Here is a 16,956-nt window from a genome sequence, read left to right on the forward strand (position 1 = left end):
TTCAAGAGGCCTACTTTTTTCTGAGGTTATTTATGAAATTGGTGAAGGTATTTTAAATCTCTTTTAACTCCAAGGAAATGCGTATTTTTGTCACCAAAAATGTTTCATTTATTTGAAATAAATTAATATCAGTGGTTTTAATGAAACACACATACCGTGTGGCTTGCTTTCTCCATCTAAAAACAGTTCATTACAAAAGATGTTGAGGTTAGTACTAAAGATTTTTGCTCACATCAGGAAATGCCATCTGCTTGCAAGGTTTTTTTAAAGATATTTCCTAGTTTACACTATTGTTTCTTGTACCGTAGCTACAAAGACAGGTTGTCAACTTACGTCTTAATTTTCACCCTTGAAATCTCAAAATTTGTCAGGGAAAATGCTAAAACTTGTCTGGAAATCAGGGAATTTCACTCAGGGAAACTTGTGGCAACCCCAGTCCGATACATCGCCATGAGTCCCTCGATCCTTACCGACCAACCGACACATTTCTTTGCGTTGTCCTGCTTCTGTAATTGTAACCTCTTCACATTTTCAACTGTGCGAATCCGAGCAAAGGAGATTGCAAAAAAGGTGACAGTTGCTAGGATATTAGGTATAAAACCTAACATCCGAGAAGAAATACGTAGTCTTAGAATCTATAAATTTCGGTACCACTTTGCGCAGTGGACAGTGACACCGTGTAGCATTAATTGTCAATTCACGAGCCTAAGTTCGAATATTCGTGCGAGTTGCTCTTTCCGTGTAGCAGAATTACTGTAACTCCGTTTTTCTGCGCAAATCTGTTTCCAATCAGTTGCATGTCGAACAGCACCCACTCGGCAGCAGTAGTACCTGAAAAACAGCATTCGGTGAAATCAAAAAAGTGTATGAGCACTTTGCAAAGTGTCAGTTGCACCCAAATAGTACTACTTTTACTGCAACAACAAAAGTAAAGAACATTAACAGTTTGTGTTACAATCGCCCGGTAATGACGACAGTCCTGTACTGTGATCTTGACAGACCTCTTAGCCACTTGTATGCATCGTGACTAAAATGCTTGTAATGTAGTTGAGAATTCAGTTTTTTATACAGATAACCTCCTCAATTCTCATATTTACTATTGTAACTCAAAGCATTAAACTTACTAAGTATATTGTTCACCCTCAAAATTATATACAAATCAACTCGAATCAGTCTGTAGTTTGCAGTTGTAGTGTACAGAATGTAATTATAATACTACTGCGACTCCCTGTTAAGTTACAGCTGTGTGCCGGAGTGGTACATTACCTTTCACGGGCAAGTGTTCTGCCTACTGAACAATCCGAGCACGACTCACGACCTGTGCTCACAACTTTACTTCTACCAGTTCCTCATCTCCTACCTTCGAAACTTTACGCAAGTTCTGTCACATTCCTCGCAGTCTCGACACTCCCTAAAGAAATGATCGTACCCAGAAATGGCTCAGCTGTTGCCTAAAACGTAGTTTCTGCAATGAATTTTGACTCTACTGTGGAGTGTACACTGATAAGCAACTTCCTGGCAGGTTCGAGTCTTGGTCAGCCACACACTTTTAATCTGCCATTAGATTTCAAATTGGTGCACACTGTGCTTGAGGTTGAAAATTCATTCAGAGCAACAAAACCACACAAACTGAAAAAAGAAAAAATAACAAATGACAATAAATGAAAAGCACATTTTGGTCTTGCTGAAACTTTCTCAGCAGCAACAGTACTTAAATACCAAATTACATAAAACTGCAATAACAGTCCAACACGTTTTCATTAAACAGTCTCAGAATAATTAATTATGTTGAAAGGCTCATCTCTACTTACTTTTTAAAGAAAAATTCATTTATGTATTGTTAATAAGAAACAGTGATACACGTTAACTCTAAGAACAATAATGCGAAAGAGAGATCGTGTTTTATTATAGTTTACTTGACCTGTCTCATATATGAAATTTTTCAACATAAGAAAAAGCAGATACATATGGCTAAATTGACAGTGAAATTAGTCTATTCTTAGTACACATATACAGAAACAATTATTGCTACACATGATCTTTGTCTTGTCATGACAACTGTATCACCACTGGAATTAGTTCACAGTGGACAACTGGCAGATTCTGCATCTGATATACCCATGACGCGCATAATCACAGGTGATTGTCAATAAAAACAAATAAGATAGTTAGAATTTTGTTTAAAAATAAAAGTATAAAATTTGTAACTGATGTTGTTGTTTGTGCCTGTTACTTATAATTGACTTTGTAGAAGGTTCTTGTAAAATAAGTACAAAAATGAAAGAAAAAACTTTAGTAGACAGTCTCCAAAAATTTGTGCTATGCACAAAGGAAAATAAAAACTGTATTTGAATTTCAGCTCCATCTCTAGTGGCCTCATTGTCGACAGTAGGTTAAATGCTAATCTCCCTTGCTTCTTTTGTTTGACTACTACTACTACTACTACTAGTAGTAGTAGTGTTCCAGCAGTAATTGTTCCTATTCATTAAAATGCTTATCATTATACAGTCTAATTTTGGAAGTCTAAGTATCTCAAGTGCTATCAACATTTAATATGGTTTAGCGTTCCTTTACCTTTTATTCTTGACAGTTGTGCCTTTATGTGCTTGTTGGACTTCTGATCCATCTATTTTAGCATTGCTATTAAGAACTGTTACACCACATTTTTAATCTGTACCAGATAACTTGTGAGATATCAATTGCATTAATGTGTATTTTCTTCACAAAACTTACGTAGACTTGTTAAGTCAAACCTACTCAGTTCAATAAGCCATGTCCAAAATGGCTCGGAAAGAATGATGGAGATTATAATGTCTCCTTGTCTAACAACCTTCAGTCGTTTCAACCTACGCTTTGGTTTTCAGCACTTTTATTCTCACATTGCAGCCCCCCCCCCCCCCCCCCACACACACACACACACATGCACAGGAGTTGTGTCGCGTCACTGGCTGCCTCCACAGGCACAACAGTTGCCGATGCGCGTGGTTCTGATGCAGAATCGTGTCTTTCTCAACTCACAATGAAGTATTGACAAATCTATATTTGTTCATGATAGGAGGTCACATGTTATGACAGGTCGGTGTAGCAAGCACGTTATTATAAATGTTTTCATAGAAATAAAGTGGTGATGGCTAATAACTTGTAGTTCGCATATTTCTGTACTTCGTGGACCCGATGCCCACAATAATCCTGACAAATACCCAGGGAGACCCTCAGCCAAGATACAGACCTCATAAATGCCTTGTTGTTGTTGTTGTGGTCTTCAGTCCTGAGACTGGTTTCATGCAGCTCTCCATGCTACTCTATCCTGTGCAAGCTGCTTCATCTCCCAGTACCTACTGCAGCCTACATCCTTCTGAATCTGCTTAGTGTATTCATCTCTTGGTCTCCCTCTACGATTTTTACCCTCCACACTGCCCTCCAATACTAAATTGGTGATCCCTCGATGTCTCAGAACATGTCCTACCAACTGATCCCTTCTTCTAGTCAAGTTGTGCCATAAGCTCCTCTTCTCCCCAATTCTATTCAATACCTCCTCATTAGTTATATGATCTACCCATCTAATCTTCAGCATTCTTCTGTAGCACCACATTTCGAAAGCTTCTATTCTCTTCTTGTCCAAACTATTTGTTGTCCATGTTTCACTTCTATACATGGCTACACTCCATACAAATACTTTCAGAAACGACTTCCTGACACTTAAATCTACACTCGATGTTAACAAATTTTTTCTTCTTCAGAAACGCTTTCGTTGCCATTGCCAGTCTACATTTTATATCCTCTCTACTTCGACCATCATCAGTTACTTTGCTCCCCAAATAGTAAAACTCCTTCACTACTTTAAGTGTCTTATTTCCTGATCTAATTCTCTCAGCATCACCCAACTTATTTCGACTACATTCCATTATCCTCATTTTGCTTTTGTCGATGTTCATCTTATACTATCCTTTCAAGACACTGTCCATTCTGTTCAACTGCTCTCCCAAGTCCTTTGCTGTCTCTGACAGAATTACAATGTCATCGTGAACCTCAAAGTTTTTATTTCTTCTCCATGGATGCCTTATAAAGGTGAAATTACTACTATTAATTATCCTTCCTTCCCATCAACATCTGAACCACTGGTTTTGAAAGTTAACATTTGTGCTGATATGCCCCCCCACCCCCCCTATTTTTGTGCTTGTGTTTGTTATTGTTTGGTTTTCCTATCTGTTCACTTCTGGTTTCACACGGGACAGCACTTCGATTGTGGGTGCTAAAATAGACTGCCACAGTGTGTTGACAAATTCTCTGTCCTGCCAGTCGGAGATACTATTCAGGAGTGAACTGTCGACATATTGCTATTCCACAGGGTCTCGAGGCACTGCAACTCAGAGAACTGTAAGAGCGGCAGGACCGAGCGGGAGGCGATGCTTATCTTCCGCAGTGCCCGAAACCTGCGTAAAGTACACAAGTGGTGCGCCGTCAGCCCCCACGTCATCGACGTGCTCTGCAACAAATGCCAGAGACTCGCAGATCTCCGCCTGCACGCCGCCCAGAAGCTCGGCTATTCGGTAAGTGTTACATTCTTTTTATTAAAAGATGGGAAATCCGGGATTGAGTAATGACAAGATTGCTATTGATAGATTGCTATTCACCGTATAACGGAGATGCTGAGTCTCAGATAAAACAAAAAGTGCTGAACAAGTAAACTTACGGCTGAAAGGCCTCCTTCTGGATTACACACACACACACACACACACACACACACACACACACACCGCACATGCACGCACGCAAATAGAACTCACATACATGCCCACTGTCTCAGGCTGCTGAGGCCAGATTGTGAGCAACTGCATGTAATGGGAGAAACAATCTGGGTAGAGGGGGTGAGGATGAGACTGGATGGGAGGGATAGCATGTAGAGGTGGGGGACACTAAAGTGCTGCTTGTGGGAACATACAGGAATGAGGAGGGGAGATGGTAGGGCAGCTAGGTGCAGCCGGGGTGTTAGACAGAGAGCGGGGAGTTGGGGAGAGGGGGGTGCGGGAAAGGAGAGAAGTAAAAGGACTGTGGGTGCATTGGTGGAATAGAAGGCTGTGTAGTGCTGGAGTGGGGACAGAGAATAGGATAGGTGGGTTAAAGACAATTATCGACAGAGGTTGTGGCGAGGAGAGTTACGAGAACATAGGATATATTGCGAGAGTTCCCAGCTGTGCAGTTCAGAAAAAGCTGGTGGTGGTAGGAAGGAACCAAGTGGCACAGGCTGTGAAGCAGTCATTAAAATGAAGAATGTCGTGTCGGACAGCACGCTCGGCAACTCTGTACCACCTCTACAAAAGCCTCCGAACCTCCCACACATCGCCTCATAGCTGATAAACCCTGCCTTGCTAATGTTGTACTTTCACCCTGCCCTCAAAAACTCCCTTCCACCACCGTCCGGAATTCAGAACCTAAATAGACCCGAAACACAGTCGTGATCTTTCCTCTGAAAGACTTAGCCCCAGAAAGTCCTTTCTGAAGGACTTACCTCTTGCCTGGTTCCAAAGTTCAGTCCTGCTGGACTTTTTAAGGAACTTCTCTCCTTCTCCTGGTCTCTGCAGTGGAAAAAATTGTTTGCTACCGACCCTACCCACCAGACTCGACCAAAGACTAATGTCGGACCTGGCCGACTCAGTTCCCTCCCATTGCCCCCAACTCACCCCCTGTTAACTTCCCAGAATTTCTTAAGCTCGGACCTCGCCTCACCGTCATTCCCCAAATCCCTCGACGTGTAAACTAACTTTCCATCTGGAGAAAGAACTCAATCCACCATGTAAAAACTGATCCTGACCTTGCAAGGCTACCTGCTGACAAAGGCTCCACCACTGTGGCTTTGAACTGCAAGGATTACGTGGCAGAAGGGCTCCACCAGCTGTCTGATTTGTCCATCCACAAACCGTGCCACATTGACCCTGTTCTAGAAATCTAGCAGGGTCTCCAGACTCTCCTAAAATCTTGCACAACCTCTCCCCAGAGTCTCAGTCTCTCTCTCTCTCTCTCTCTCTCTCTCTCTCTCTCTCTCCCTCCCTCCCTCCCTCCCTCTCTCTCTCCCTCCCCCTCCCTCCCGCCCTCCTCCTCCGTCCTCCTCCTCCTCCTCTGACCCCCCCCCCCCCCCCCCACCACTCCCCCACTCACTGCACTCCTACTTTCTATATGCTCCACGAACTGAACCACCCACCGTTACTGTGCCCCCACTGATACAATCTCTGCTGTTGTAGACCAACACCCTCAGCCTATTACTTACAACCTACACTCCTATCTTAAAGACACCGACCATTTTCTCCTCAGACTCTCCACAGTTCCTTTACTGCACGGTGCCTGCTCGTCACTATTGGTGCCCCCTCCCATTACACTAACATTCCCGATGCCCACAGCGTAGCCAATACTGAATGCTACACCTGAAAAATTCCAGATCTACAACCTCCTTCCTGTCACCCTGACCGACTTTCATCTGGTACTCCTCAACCCGACAAGCCACCTTCCTCGATATTGTCCTCCACCTCGAGTGCTGCTACTTCGGCACCTCTAACCACACGGAACTTACCGGCCACGAGCAGTACCTCCACTTAGGCACAGCTGACACCCGTTCCGTACAGAGAAACCCCTGTCCCCTTTGAACAGCCCAGCCACTCCCGGCCGTCGCATCTGTAGTGACGAGCAGTGCCTCCCGCTGACGCCTTCACGGACCGACCTCGTGCAGAAACAGATATCCCGTGCCTTATTTCTCCGGTCAGCCGCCACCTTCCGGAGTCCCACTGTCCGACCGCAGAGGACCGTTCCTCTCGTGACTCGGTGCTGCCCACGACCGGAGCAACTGAATCGCATTCTCTGCCGGGGTTTCGGCTACCTCTCGCCGTGCCCCGAGCTGAGGAACGTCTTGCCCACTATCCCTCCCAAGCTGGTATTCCGCTGTCCACCGAACGTACGCGATATCCTCGTCCGTCCCTAGACGGCCTCTGCTCCCTACCCTACGCCTCTAGCTCTTATCTGTGTAAAAAAAAAAAACGAGATGTGAGACCTGTTCCGTATGTTCTTCCATCACCATCTACGTACTGAGATGGTGGCGCCGCGTATAGACGTACTACTCGACAGATCCGCGGAAAATTAGAGTTTTTAAATCCTGTGTGTGTAAAATGTAGTAAGAAGGTGAGAAATGGTGTTAAATTATGCCCACGGTCCCAAAAATGGATCCGTCGACAATGTTTAAATACTTTAGAAGAAAGAAATGCGACTTGCGACTGTGGGAATGTGCACTGTAGTTATCGTGATTTTTTGTTTTGCGAAAGGAATGTCGGAAGGCTGTGTGACTGCTTCATTAAAATACGATCTTGTCAGCCAAACTGTACGTACAAAGCTTGAAAAAGTGATAGGAGTCAATTCAGAGTGTAGTGACACTTTTGTAAATGGGCCAAATGATAACTTCATATGGCCTAAAAAGTTCCCTCGTGTTAACCGTAACGAGAAAAACTTCAGTCTCCCAGTGGCAAAAAACCTGTGACGAGTCTAAAAGATGTGAAAATAGCGAAAGAAACAAAGTACTTTCACCAAATGCAGAGTTTAAAAACCAGTCGAGTACGAAGTCTTGTAATAACGAGCGAGGAAGTACCGGTACTATAATTTTCAGTGAACATACGTATTGTGAGAACGTGACGAACACAAGTAAGAAGAACAAAGAAGATATTTACATGCTCTCAGACAGTCATGGAGAGGGCTTAGCTGGTATCATGTGTAACACGCAAACTGTGTTTAAAGTTAGTGGAATGACAAAACCAGGGGCTCCCTTGAGTGAAATTCTAAAACACTGTGAGCATTTTTTGGAGCCCGGAAGAAACTGTTTAATAATTGGGGGTGCTAATGACGTTTATAGGAATGAGGGTAAACTTCCCACAAGAGCACTAAGAAGCACTCTACAGAAAATTACAGATGTGAACTTCTATACTGCAAGTATACCACAAAGACACAATCTGATGTAAAAATCTTGTGTCAACAAAGAAATCGCTGTTACTAATAGAAAATTTGAAAAAATATGCCGAAGCTTCCCGAATGCCACACATGTGAATGTACCGTCTTCAGAAAGAAGTCATTTTACCAGCTACACAGAAATAAACTTGGAAAAGCATTCATTAGTCGAGAAATACTTAATGCAGTGTTAGCAGTTGAAGACAAGAATATCCGTACCATACCACTACCACCACCCATCACAGCAACTGAAATTCTCTAACATAAAAATGAAACTAATTCACCGGCAACAGATCCAGCACTAGAATCTTCACTTGCCACAAAAGTAGCTGAGGCAAATAAAGCCTCCACAACAGCTCCAACAGTATCAGAAACAGCTACAGACTATACAGCAGCATCACTAGCAAGAAATGTGCTTACGGCCAGCGAGTCGCATCAAAGTTGCGACACATACAGAAGAAAGAAAGACGAGATGCACGAAACCTCTGTCCCTAAAGGATTCTTGGTACCCAGCCTCAATATGAAGAAACCGTTGACACTGGACAATACAAGGAAGAGGTCCTCTCAACCAAGTTGCAACATCTTAAAATTACTTAGCCTTAATATACAGTGTCTCAAAAATAAAATTCTAGATCTCGAGATTGAGGCCAGTGAATATTGTGTTGATTGCATTTGTAATCAAGAGCACTGGTGCAAAAATTATGAATTAGAATACATTAATATTTCCCCATATGCCTTGGTTGATCATTTTTATAGGAAGGAAGCCAAGAATGGGGGTGTCTGCATTTATGTAAAATCAGATATTAAAGTGAAAAACAGACCCGAAGCTGAACTCCTGAGCATAGAAAAACATTTTGAGGCAACAGCAGTGCAAATGAGTGTAAAAAATAGGAAAATAACAGTCATGTCAGTGTATAGATCACCATGTGATGACCCAGAATTTTTTTAAGTAGACTCAAGAACTGCTGAGCTTCTTACATGATGAGAAGACATCAGTAATTGTATGTGGGGACTTTAATGTCAATATGTTGGTAGGTAGTTCATTTAAAATTAAATTCCTCAATATTTCACATAGTTTCAACCTATATTCTAACATAAACAGTCCTACAAGGGTAACAAACACTTCAAAAAAGTTTCATAGATAATATAATTTCAAATATAGAAAGCCCAGATACAGAAGTTTTGAATATTGACCTAGGAATATCTGATCATAATGCACTTATTATTAAAGTGCTCACAGTTCCAATACATACAAAAACAGTACATCACATGTATAAGAGAATTTTCTCTCCCGAAAACTGCAGCCAGTTTGGTATCACACTGACTAACCAATCTAGGGCAGAAGTATTGTCACAAACTGATACAGATGCTCTCTCTCTTTTCATGGCAGATTTTGAGATGTGCTTTTCAAAAAGATTAGTTAAAATCAACTCATCTAGCCATACACACACAAATTCTTGGTTCACGTCTGGCATTAAAAACTCTTCCAAGACTATGAAAAGACTAAACACTGAAATGAAAACCAATACCGACATTACTTTTAAAAAAATATGTTAGTAACTACAAAAAGGCATATAGAAGGATAATTAATCTAGCAAAAGTATTAAGTAATGATAGACTAATAAGGAAGTCAGACAATAAATCAAGGACCACATGGGAAATTGTTAAAAGAGAAATAGGAAAAAGCTCTAAAGACCAGGATATTGTACTTAAATCTAGTGATAACATTGAAATAAAGAAGGAAGTCTTGCCCAATTACATTAACAACTACTTTCTAAGTGTACCTGACAAATTAAGCAAGAGCCTTACCAAACAACAGCACCAAAAGTAGTCAGTAGCATCATAAGAAGTCCCACTAATACATATGAAATATTGAAAGTAATTAACAGTATGAAATCTAAAATGTCTGCAGGACTGGATGAAGTGTCAGTGACAATAATAGAAAAAGTCGGCTCACAAATCTTGGAACCACTGGTAGATATTGTCAATTTATCATTCAGTGAAGGTGAGTTCCCCAAAAGGCTGAAAATTTCTAAGGTTAAACCATTATTCAAAAATGAGGATACGCATAAGATAGTGGCCCCCTATTATTCCTAATCTATATAAATGACATTGAAAGGCCGAACAGATCATCAAAAATTATGTTATTTGCAGATGATACAAGCATAATTATAAGTGATGACAGCAAATCCTTATTCAGTACAGCTGAAAAAGTTGTGAAGAGGGTGCAACAGTGGTTTTATGTAATAAGATAGACAGAAAGTCTGCTGTACAAAATTTTTGGGCATGTACATTGATCAACACTTGAGCTGGAAAGCCCATGTCACATACATATCCAAACAAATTCAGTTCAGCATGTTTTGCACTGAGAATAATTTCCAGAGTTTGCAGTGCAGAGTGTACAAGATTAGTGTATATGGCGTATTTCGATTCTATTATATCCTATGGAATAACATTGTGGGTGCAACTAAATGTCACTTGAGAGAGGTTTTTAAATTACAGAAAAGGGCCATTAGAATTATTACACACAGCTCTCCACAAACACAATGCAATCCCTTGTTCATGCCGCTAAACATACTTACAGTACCATCTTTGCACATATTAAAAAGCATACTGCATACAAGAACACACTCGAGTAGTTTACGTGTAAATTCAGATCTTCATGACTACAATACACATATCTGTAAGAATCTGCATGTAGAAAGAACAAGGAAAACAAAAACTCAAAAACATGTGAGCCACTGTGGATTAAATTACGGTGAGGCAAGGTTCGAGCTTAAGAAATTCTGGGAAGTTAACAGGGGGTGCTCTATAATGCTCTGCCACACTGCATCAGGGGAACAGAAGATGAAGGAAAATTTAAGTCGGAATTAAAAAAGTATCTGCTAAATAAATGTTTTTATAGCATAGAGGAATATTTTGAATCCTTAAGTCACTAACTGATAGTTGTATTGTCAATATCATGTTGTTCTCATTGTCAATTCCATGTCTCCTTTATACTCTTTTAACTCTAAATTATGTGCAATATGTTTTCGAAAATGTACTAAATATATATAAATTCATCACATATGGTACATGTTAAAGGAGCATGTTTTAATTTTCAACATATTATACAATGTTAATTTTATGTGTTTGATAGAAATTTGTAATATTCTGCTGTGCATATCCTGGACAGTATTATGACATTTCCTATATCATGTAAATGATGCAAAGGATGATAATAAATGAAATTCCGGTCACAAGCATTACCTAATCCCATCGAAGGCAGGGCTACATGTGAAACCGATCGTGTGATTTATGAGCTAAGTCGCAACCACTGTGCTGCTTTCTAAGTAGGCACGACAACTGTCAGGCTGTCTGTGTGCACGAACCACTAGCGGCAAACTGTGGCCGAGAAACGGCTGGACCCCACAGTTGCTGAGTAGGCTGCTCTTCAGGACATTCTCCATTTTAATTACTGCTTCACTGCTTGTGCCGTCTGGATCTTTCCTAACATGTGTCCTTCCTAACAGTACCAGTTTCTCTGAATTTTGCAGGTGGTAACTCTCCCTGCAATACATCCCGAGTACCAATAACCCTCCCAGGCTGAAGCTTCATTAGTTATTGTCCATTGTCCTTCACCCGCCTGTCCCCTTCCTCATTACCCCTCAGCACTGCACTTCTTCCTTTTCCACTCTCCTTTCCCACCCCCTGCCCCTTCTCTAATCTGCCGACTGCACCTAGTTGCCCTCCCCTCTCCCCACTCTAGTACCTCCCGCTGTGGAAGTCGAACACGCACCAGAACAAATGGACGTGGTCAGCCCGTAGAGGGCTCCATGTCCGCGGCGGCTATTCCGCGCAGCGGCTCTCGCGCAGCAAGGGTACCACCGCAGACAGCGGCCAATAGCCGTTCTCTCCGGTTTCGTATACAGGTACCCGCTCTGCCCTTGTCCGGCCAGTCTGGTACTCTCTCTGGATTTCGTTTCTCTCTCGGCAGTACTGCGTTCTGGTCATTGCTCATTGTTGACATTTGCCTGGCTCTGGTTCTGAGTGGATTTACTGTCGGTGTTTGGTGTTGTGGTTTCTACAAGCCCCCGTTGCTTATCTCTTCCTCGTTGTGTCGGTCATAGTCGGTCGTGGTCGGTTGTTGTCGGTTGTCGTTGGTCTGTCATCCGACTCGTCCTCGTGTTTACCCGGTGTTGCGTGCTCCACCGCCGGCGGCTTCCCCACCTGGCGGCTCCGATCTGCAGTCGAAGGCGTTTCCGCAGTTGGTTTTGGTTACTACACCCAGCCTGTCCCTTATGCTCCCACAAGCAGGACTCTACCGTCCCCCACTTCTATCCTGCCATCCCTTCCCATTCCTGCCCCCAGCTTACTCCCACCACCCAGATTTTCTCCCATCTTGCACAGCAGTAGCTTGCACCCTGGCCCGAGCAGCTCGAGACGGCGGTTGCGTGCGAGTGAGTTGCGTGCGGGTGCGTGGGATGGATGAGTGTGGGAGTTGTGAGTGTACTTCAGAAGGGGTCAGTGAACTGGCAGCCACCAAGTCTTGTTTGCTCAGACTGTTAGCTTTCTCTTCACCTTTCCATCACTTTTCCTGTGCTTGCAAATACTCACATTGGGTATTAGGAGCCGAAATAACCAGCTTGGCATTGCTTCTGTATAAATAGGTTGCAGTGTTGTTTTGTGGATGAAACAGTTTCTGGTTGGCTTATTAGAGATATCTGTGGCATTGTTTTTTGCTTGCTTTAATTGAAACTGCTGAAATCCGTATCACTAAATGGCTGACACCATAATGGTCCCCATTGCAGATTGGCTGCGTAATAGCCTACAGGGGCAATAAACAATTGATTTTCGGTACTTCATATAATTACTGTCTGACCTTAAAAGAAAATGCTGTCATAATATACCCATTGAGAGGTATAATCCTAAGTCAAAGATTTAATGTAATAAAACAAGTATTACAGTTCAAAATTGTGCACATCTTGAGGCTGCATAACACACAGCACACAAATTACCCAGACTGTATACTTACACACACACACACACACACACACACACACACACGCACACAAAATAATGAAAGGAAAAAATTTCATCACTTATCACATTTTCACTGTTCATGCAGTGAAACATCCACATCAGGCATTACTCTATTACTTCTTCACTACTAACTCTATTTTCAACATGTTTTGCAGACAGTATCCACACATAGCACAGATAGATTAGGAGATATGGTTGTTGATGTCTTCAGTCTGAAGATTGGTTTGATGCAGCTCTTCACACTACAGTTATTCTGTCCTGTGCAGGCTCCGTCATTTCGAAATAACTGCAATATACAGGGTGTACATAAAGCCCAAAAACACTTCAAATAATTTATTGCACAAGAACTAAACATTGTACAGGTATCATACATATGTAATTTTGAAGAGAAAACCTGAAAGTTTTTTTCACATATACCGCCACAGCATAGTTGGGTAATTTGCCGATAGTTGGCACTAGTCGCAAATGTGGTGAGTTCAGGTGCAGAGCGAGCTTTCTTTGTGTCGGAGTTCGACAAAAACGAGTGTGCTACAGCTGTTCGACAGATGTTTAGAACCGAGTACGGTAAGAAGCCACCGACAAGGAAGGCTATTTACCGCTGGCACAGCAAATTCGTTAAGACGGATTTCTTGTGCCCGGCAAGACGAGCGGATGTCCCAGTGTGGGTGAAGTGAATGTGGAGCACATACGAGGGACATTCGTAAGCAGTCCAAAGAAATTGGTAGGTCACGCATCCCGTGAACTCGAAATGGCTCCGATGACAGTGCGGAAAGTCCTGCGACAGAAGCTGTCTGTGAAACCGTTCAAATTGGAGTTAGTGCAGAAGCTCAATGGCGACAACAAAGATGAGCATTTTGAGTTTTGTTCACAGTTGCAACAACTGAATGAGAATGTGGATGGCATTGTTGATCGCTAAATTTTTAGCAGTGAAGCTACTTTTCACACTGATGGGAAAGTGAACAGGCGTAACTATCGAATCTGGGCTACAAAGCATCCACACAAATGCATTGAATTTGAGCGTGATTCCCCAAAGGTAAGTGTTTTTTTGTGCCTCGTCATGTCGAAAACTGTACGGGTGATTCTTCTGGTCGAGAGCACTGTCACTGGACATTCCTACCCGGACATGTTGCAGCGATGGCTGATGCCTCGAATGCAATCAGACTTTCCGTTCATCTTTTAGCAGGACGGGGCTCCACCCCATTTTCATCGTGAAGTTCGTGGGTACCCGAACACGGAGCTATCGCATCGATGGATCGGCCGTGCTACAGAAGGGGACAGCTGTTTCACGAAATGGCCTCTCTGATTGCCAGATCTCACTCCGTGTGACTTTTTTGTGTGGGGACCATTAAAGACCTGGTGTATGTACCTCCTTTATCACGTGATGTAGCAGAGCTCTGGGAGAGAATACGGGAAGCGACTGCCACAGTCGACTATGCCGTGCTGGGACGGGTACGGCAAGAATTTGATAACCACTCGTGGTTTGCACATCGAATTTTTGTACAAAAAACTTTCATAGTTTCTCTTCAAAATGCAATATGTATGACATCTGTACAATGTTTAGTTCTTGCACAATAAATAATTGAAAGTATTCCTGGACTTTATGTACACTCTGTATGTCCCTTTGACATCTACACGATTACTCTGCAATTCACAATTAAGTGCCTGGCAGAGAGTTCATAGATCCACACTTAGGCTACCACTCTACCGTTCCACTCTTGAAGAGCGTGCAGGAATAACAAACCTAAATCTTTCTGTGTGAACTCTGCTTTCTCTTATTTTATTATGATTTTACCCCCAGTAGTTCTCTCCAGTAATAAACTGGTAATTGCTTGATTTTTCAGAATGTGTCCTGTCAACCATTGAGCTCTTTTAGTCAAGTTATGCCACAGATTTCTTTTTTCCCCAGTTCTGTTCAGTACCTTTTCATTAATTATATGATCTATCCGTCTAATCTTTGGCAATCTTTTGTAGCACCACATTTCAACTTCCTGACACTTATATCCATGTTTCATGTCAACAAATTTCTCTTCTTAAAAAACTCTGTTCCTGCTATTACCAGTCTACAGTTTATATCCTCTCTACTTAAGCCCTCATCAGCAAAACTCATCTATTACTTTTAGTGTCTCGTTTCTGAATCTAATTCCCTCGGTATCCCCTGATTTAATTTGACTACATTCCATTACCTTTGTTTTACTTTGTATCCTATCTTCTCTTTATAAGACACTATCCACTCGGTTCAACTGCTCTTCCAAGTTCTTTGTTGCCTGACAGAATTACAATGTCGTCGGCAAGCCTCAAAGTTTTTATTTCTTCTCTCTGAACTTTAATTCCTACTCCAATTTTTTCTGTAGTTTTGTTTACTGATCATTCAGTGTAGAGACTGAATAACATCGGGGATAGGCTAAAACCCTGTCTCACTCCCTTCCTTTTCGTGCCCCTCAACTCGTAACTGCCACCTGGTGTCTGTACAAGTTGTATACAACCTTTTGGTCCTGACACGTTACATGTGCTACCTTCGGAACTAAAGAATGTATCCCGCTTAACATTGTCAAAAGCTGTCTGCAACCCTACAAAATCTATAAGAGTAAGCTTGCCTTTCCTTAATCTATCTTCTAAGGTAAGTCATAGGGTCAGTATTGCCTCGGGTGTCCCTACATTTCTCTGAAATCCAAAAATATGTTCCCCGAGGTTGAGTGCTACCAGTTTTTTGATTCACCTGAAAAGAATTTGTGCTATTATTTTGGAACCAGAACTTATGAAACTGTTAGTTTGGTAATATTCAGACCTGTCAGCATTTGATTTCTTTTGGAATAGGAATTATGATATTCGTCTTCAAGTCTGAGGGTACTTTACCTGTCTCATATATCTTACATACCAGGATATCATTAGTTCAGAGGAATGTTGTCTATTCTAGGGGCCTCGTTTCGACTCTCGCAGTATCGTATCATATCTCCCATCTCGTCTTCATCTGTATCCTCTTGCTTTACCATAATATTGCCTTCAAGTTCATTTCCCTTGTGTACACCTTTTGCATACTCCCTCCACCAGTCACCTTTCCATTCTTGCTTAGGACTGGTTTTCCATCTGGCCTCTTGTTATTTGTACAGATGCTTTCCTTTTCTGAAAATGTCTCTCTAACTTTCCTTCAGGTGGTATCTATCTTTCACTGGGTTATATATACTTCTGTATCCTATGTCTTCAAACCACTCCTGCTTAGCCATTTTGGATTTTTTGTTAATCTCATTTTTTAGATGTGTGTACTCCCCTTCAACTGCTTCATTTGCTGGATTTTTATATTTTCTCCTTTCGTCAATCTTGTGATATCCAGGGAGATATTTAATCGTAAGCACTGAGACGTTTGAAAGACTGCATTTTGCTTAAAACAGAAAAAAGTTATCCAAATAATACTCCTCCAGTGTTTGATGAATAGGATGGCCATTAACTTTCAGCACACTTCAAACATAATTTCAAACCTTTACTAAACCTTTTCTTGTTCACATGCTGAACATTAACACATTAACTCATATGTAATCACACATTTAATGCCGTTTTTGTATGTGATAGTTTGTTTCTTAAAATAATGTTGGTCAAGTGTTGCATTGGTATCGTATTACAGCTTAAAACAACTCAAAAAAAAACATTAAATAAACCATAATGGACCTAAATGAACCTTTTGGGTAGTAAGCATTTTTTACTGAAAAACTCCTTCTGAACTGAGGAAACTCCACTAATGTATTTCCATTCTGATCCATTGAGCTTTTGCCCAGTAACTACTTTGTCCCAATGTATATATGATTACTGGGGTGGCACATAGTCAATTAACAACAAGGAAGAAGAGTAGAGTTCAGTTGTTCTGAAATGTAGGCCATTCAGAGTGTTTCCTGGGATCAAAAAAGACACACGGTGGTGCGAGCAGCTGTGACATCGACAATACGAACTGACTCGGGAGTCATC

At 41.8% G+C, this 16,956-nt stretch overlaps 1 protein-coding gene across 5 annotated transcripts in view; it reads left to right on the forward strand.

Moving 5' to 3' along the window:
* LOC124795065 overlaps positions 1 to 16,956 on the forward strand; it is a 104,210-nt gene that overhangs the window by 47,264 nt on the left and 39,990 nt on the right. For all 5 annotated transcript variants that reach the window (XM_047258870.1, XM_047258869.1, XM_047258873.1 and 2 more), the window contains one exon: positions 4,349 to 4,550. In XM_047258870.1, the coding sequence (XP_047114826.1) occupies positions 4,349 to 4,550 (202 nt within the window). The remainder of the gene's footprint in view (positions 1 to 4,348; positions 4,551 to 16,956) is intronic.

Source organism: Schistocerca piceifrons, chromosome 4 (assembly GCF_021461385.2).
Source record: "Schistocerca piceifrons isolate TAMUIC-IGC-003096 chromosome 4, iqSchPice1.1, whole genome shotgun sequence".
NCBI lineage: Eukaryota > Metazoa > Arthropoda > Insecta > Orthoptera > Acrididae > Schistocerca > Schistocerca piceifrons.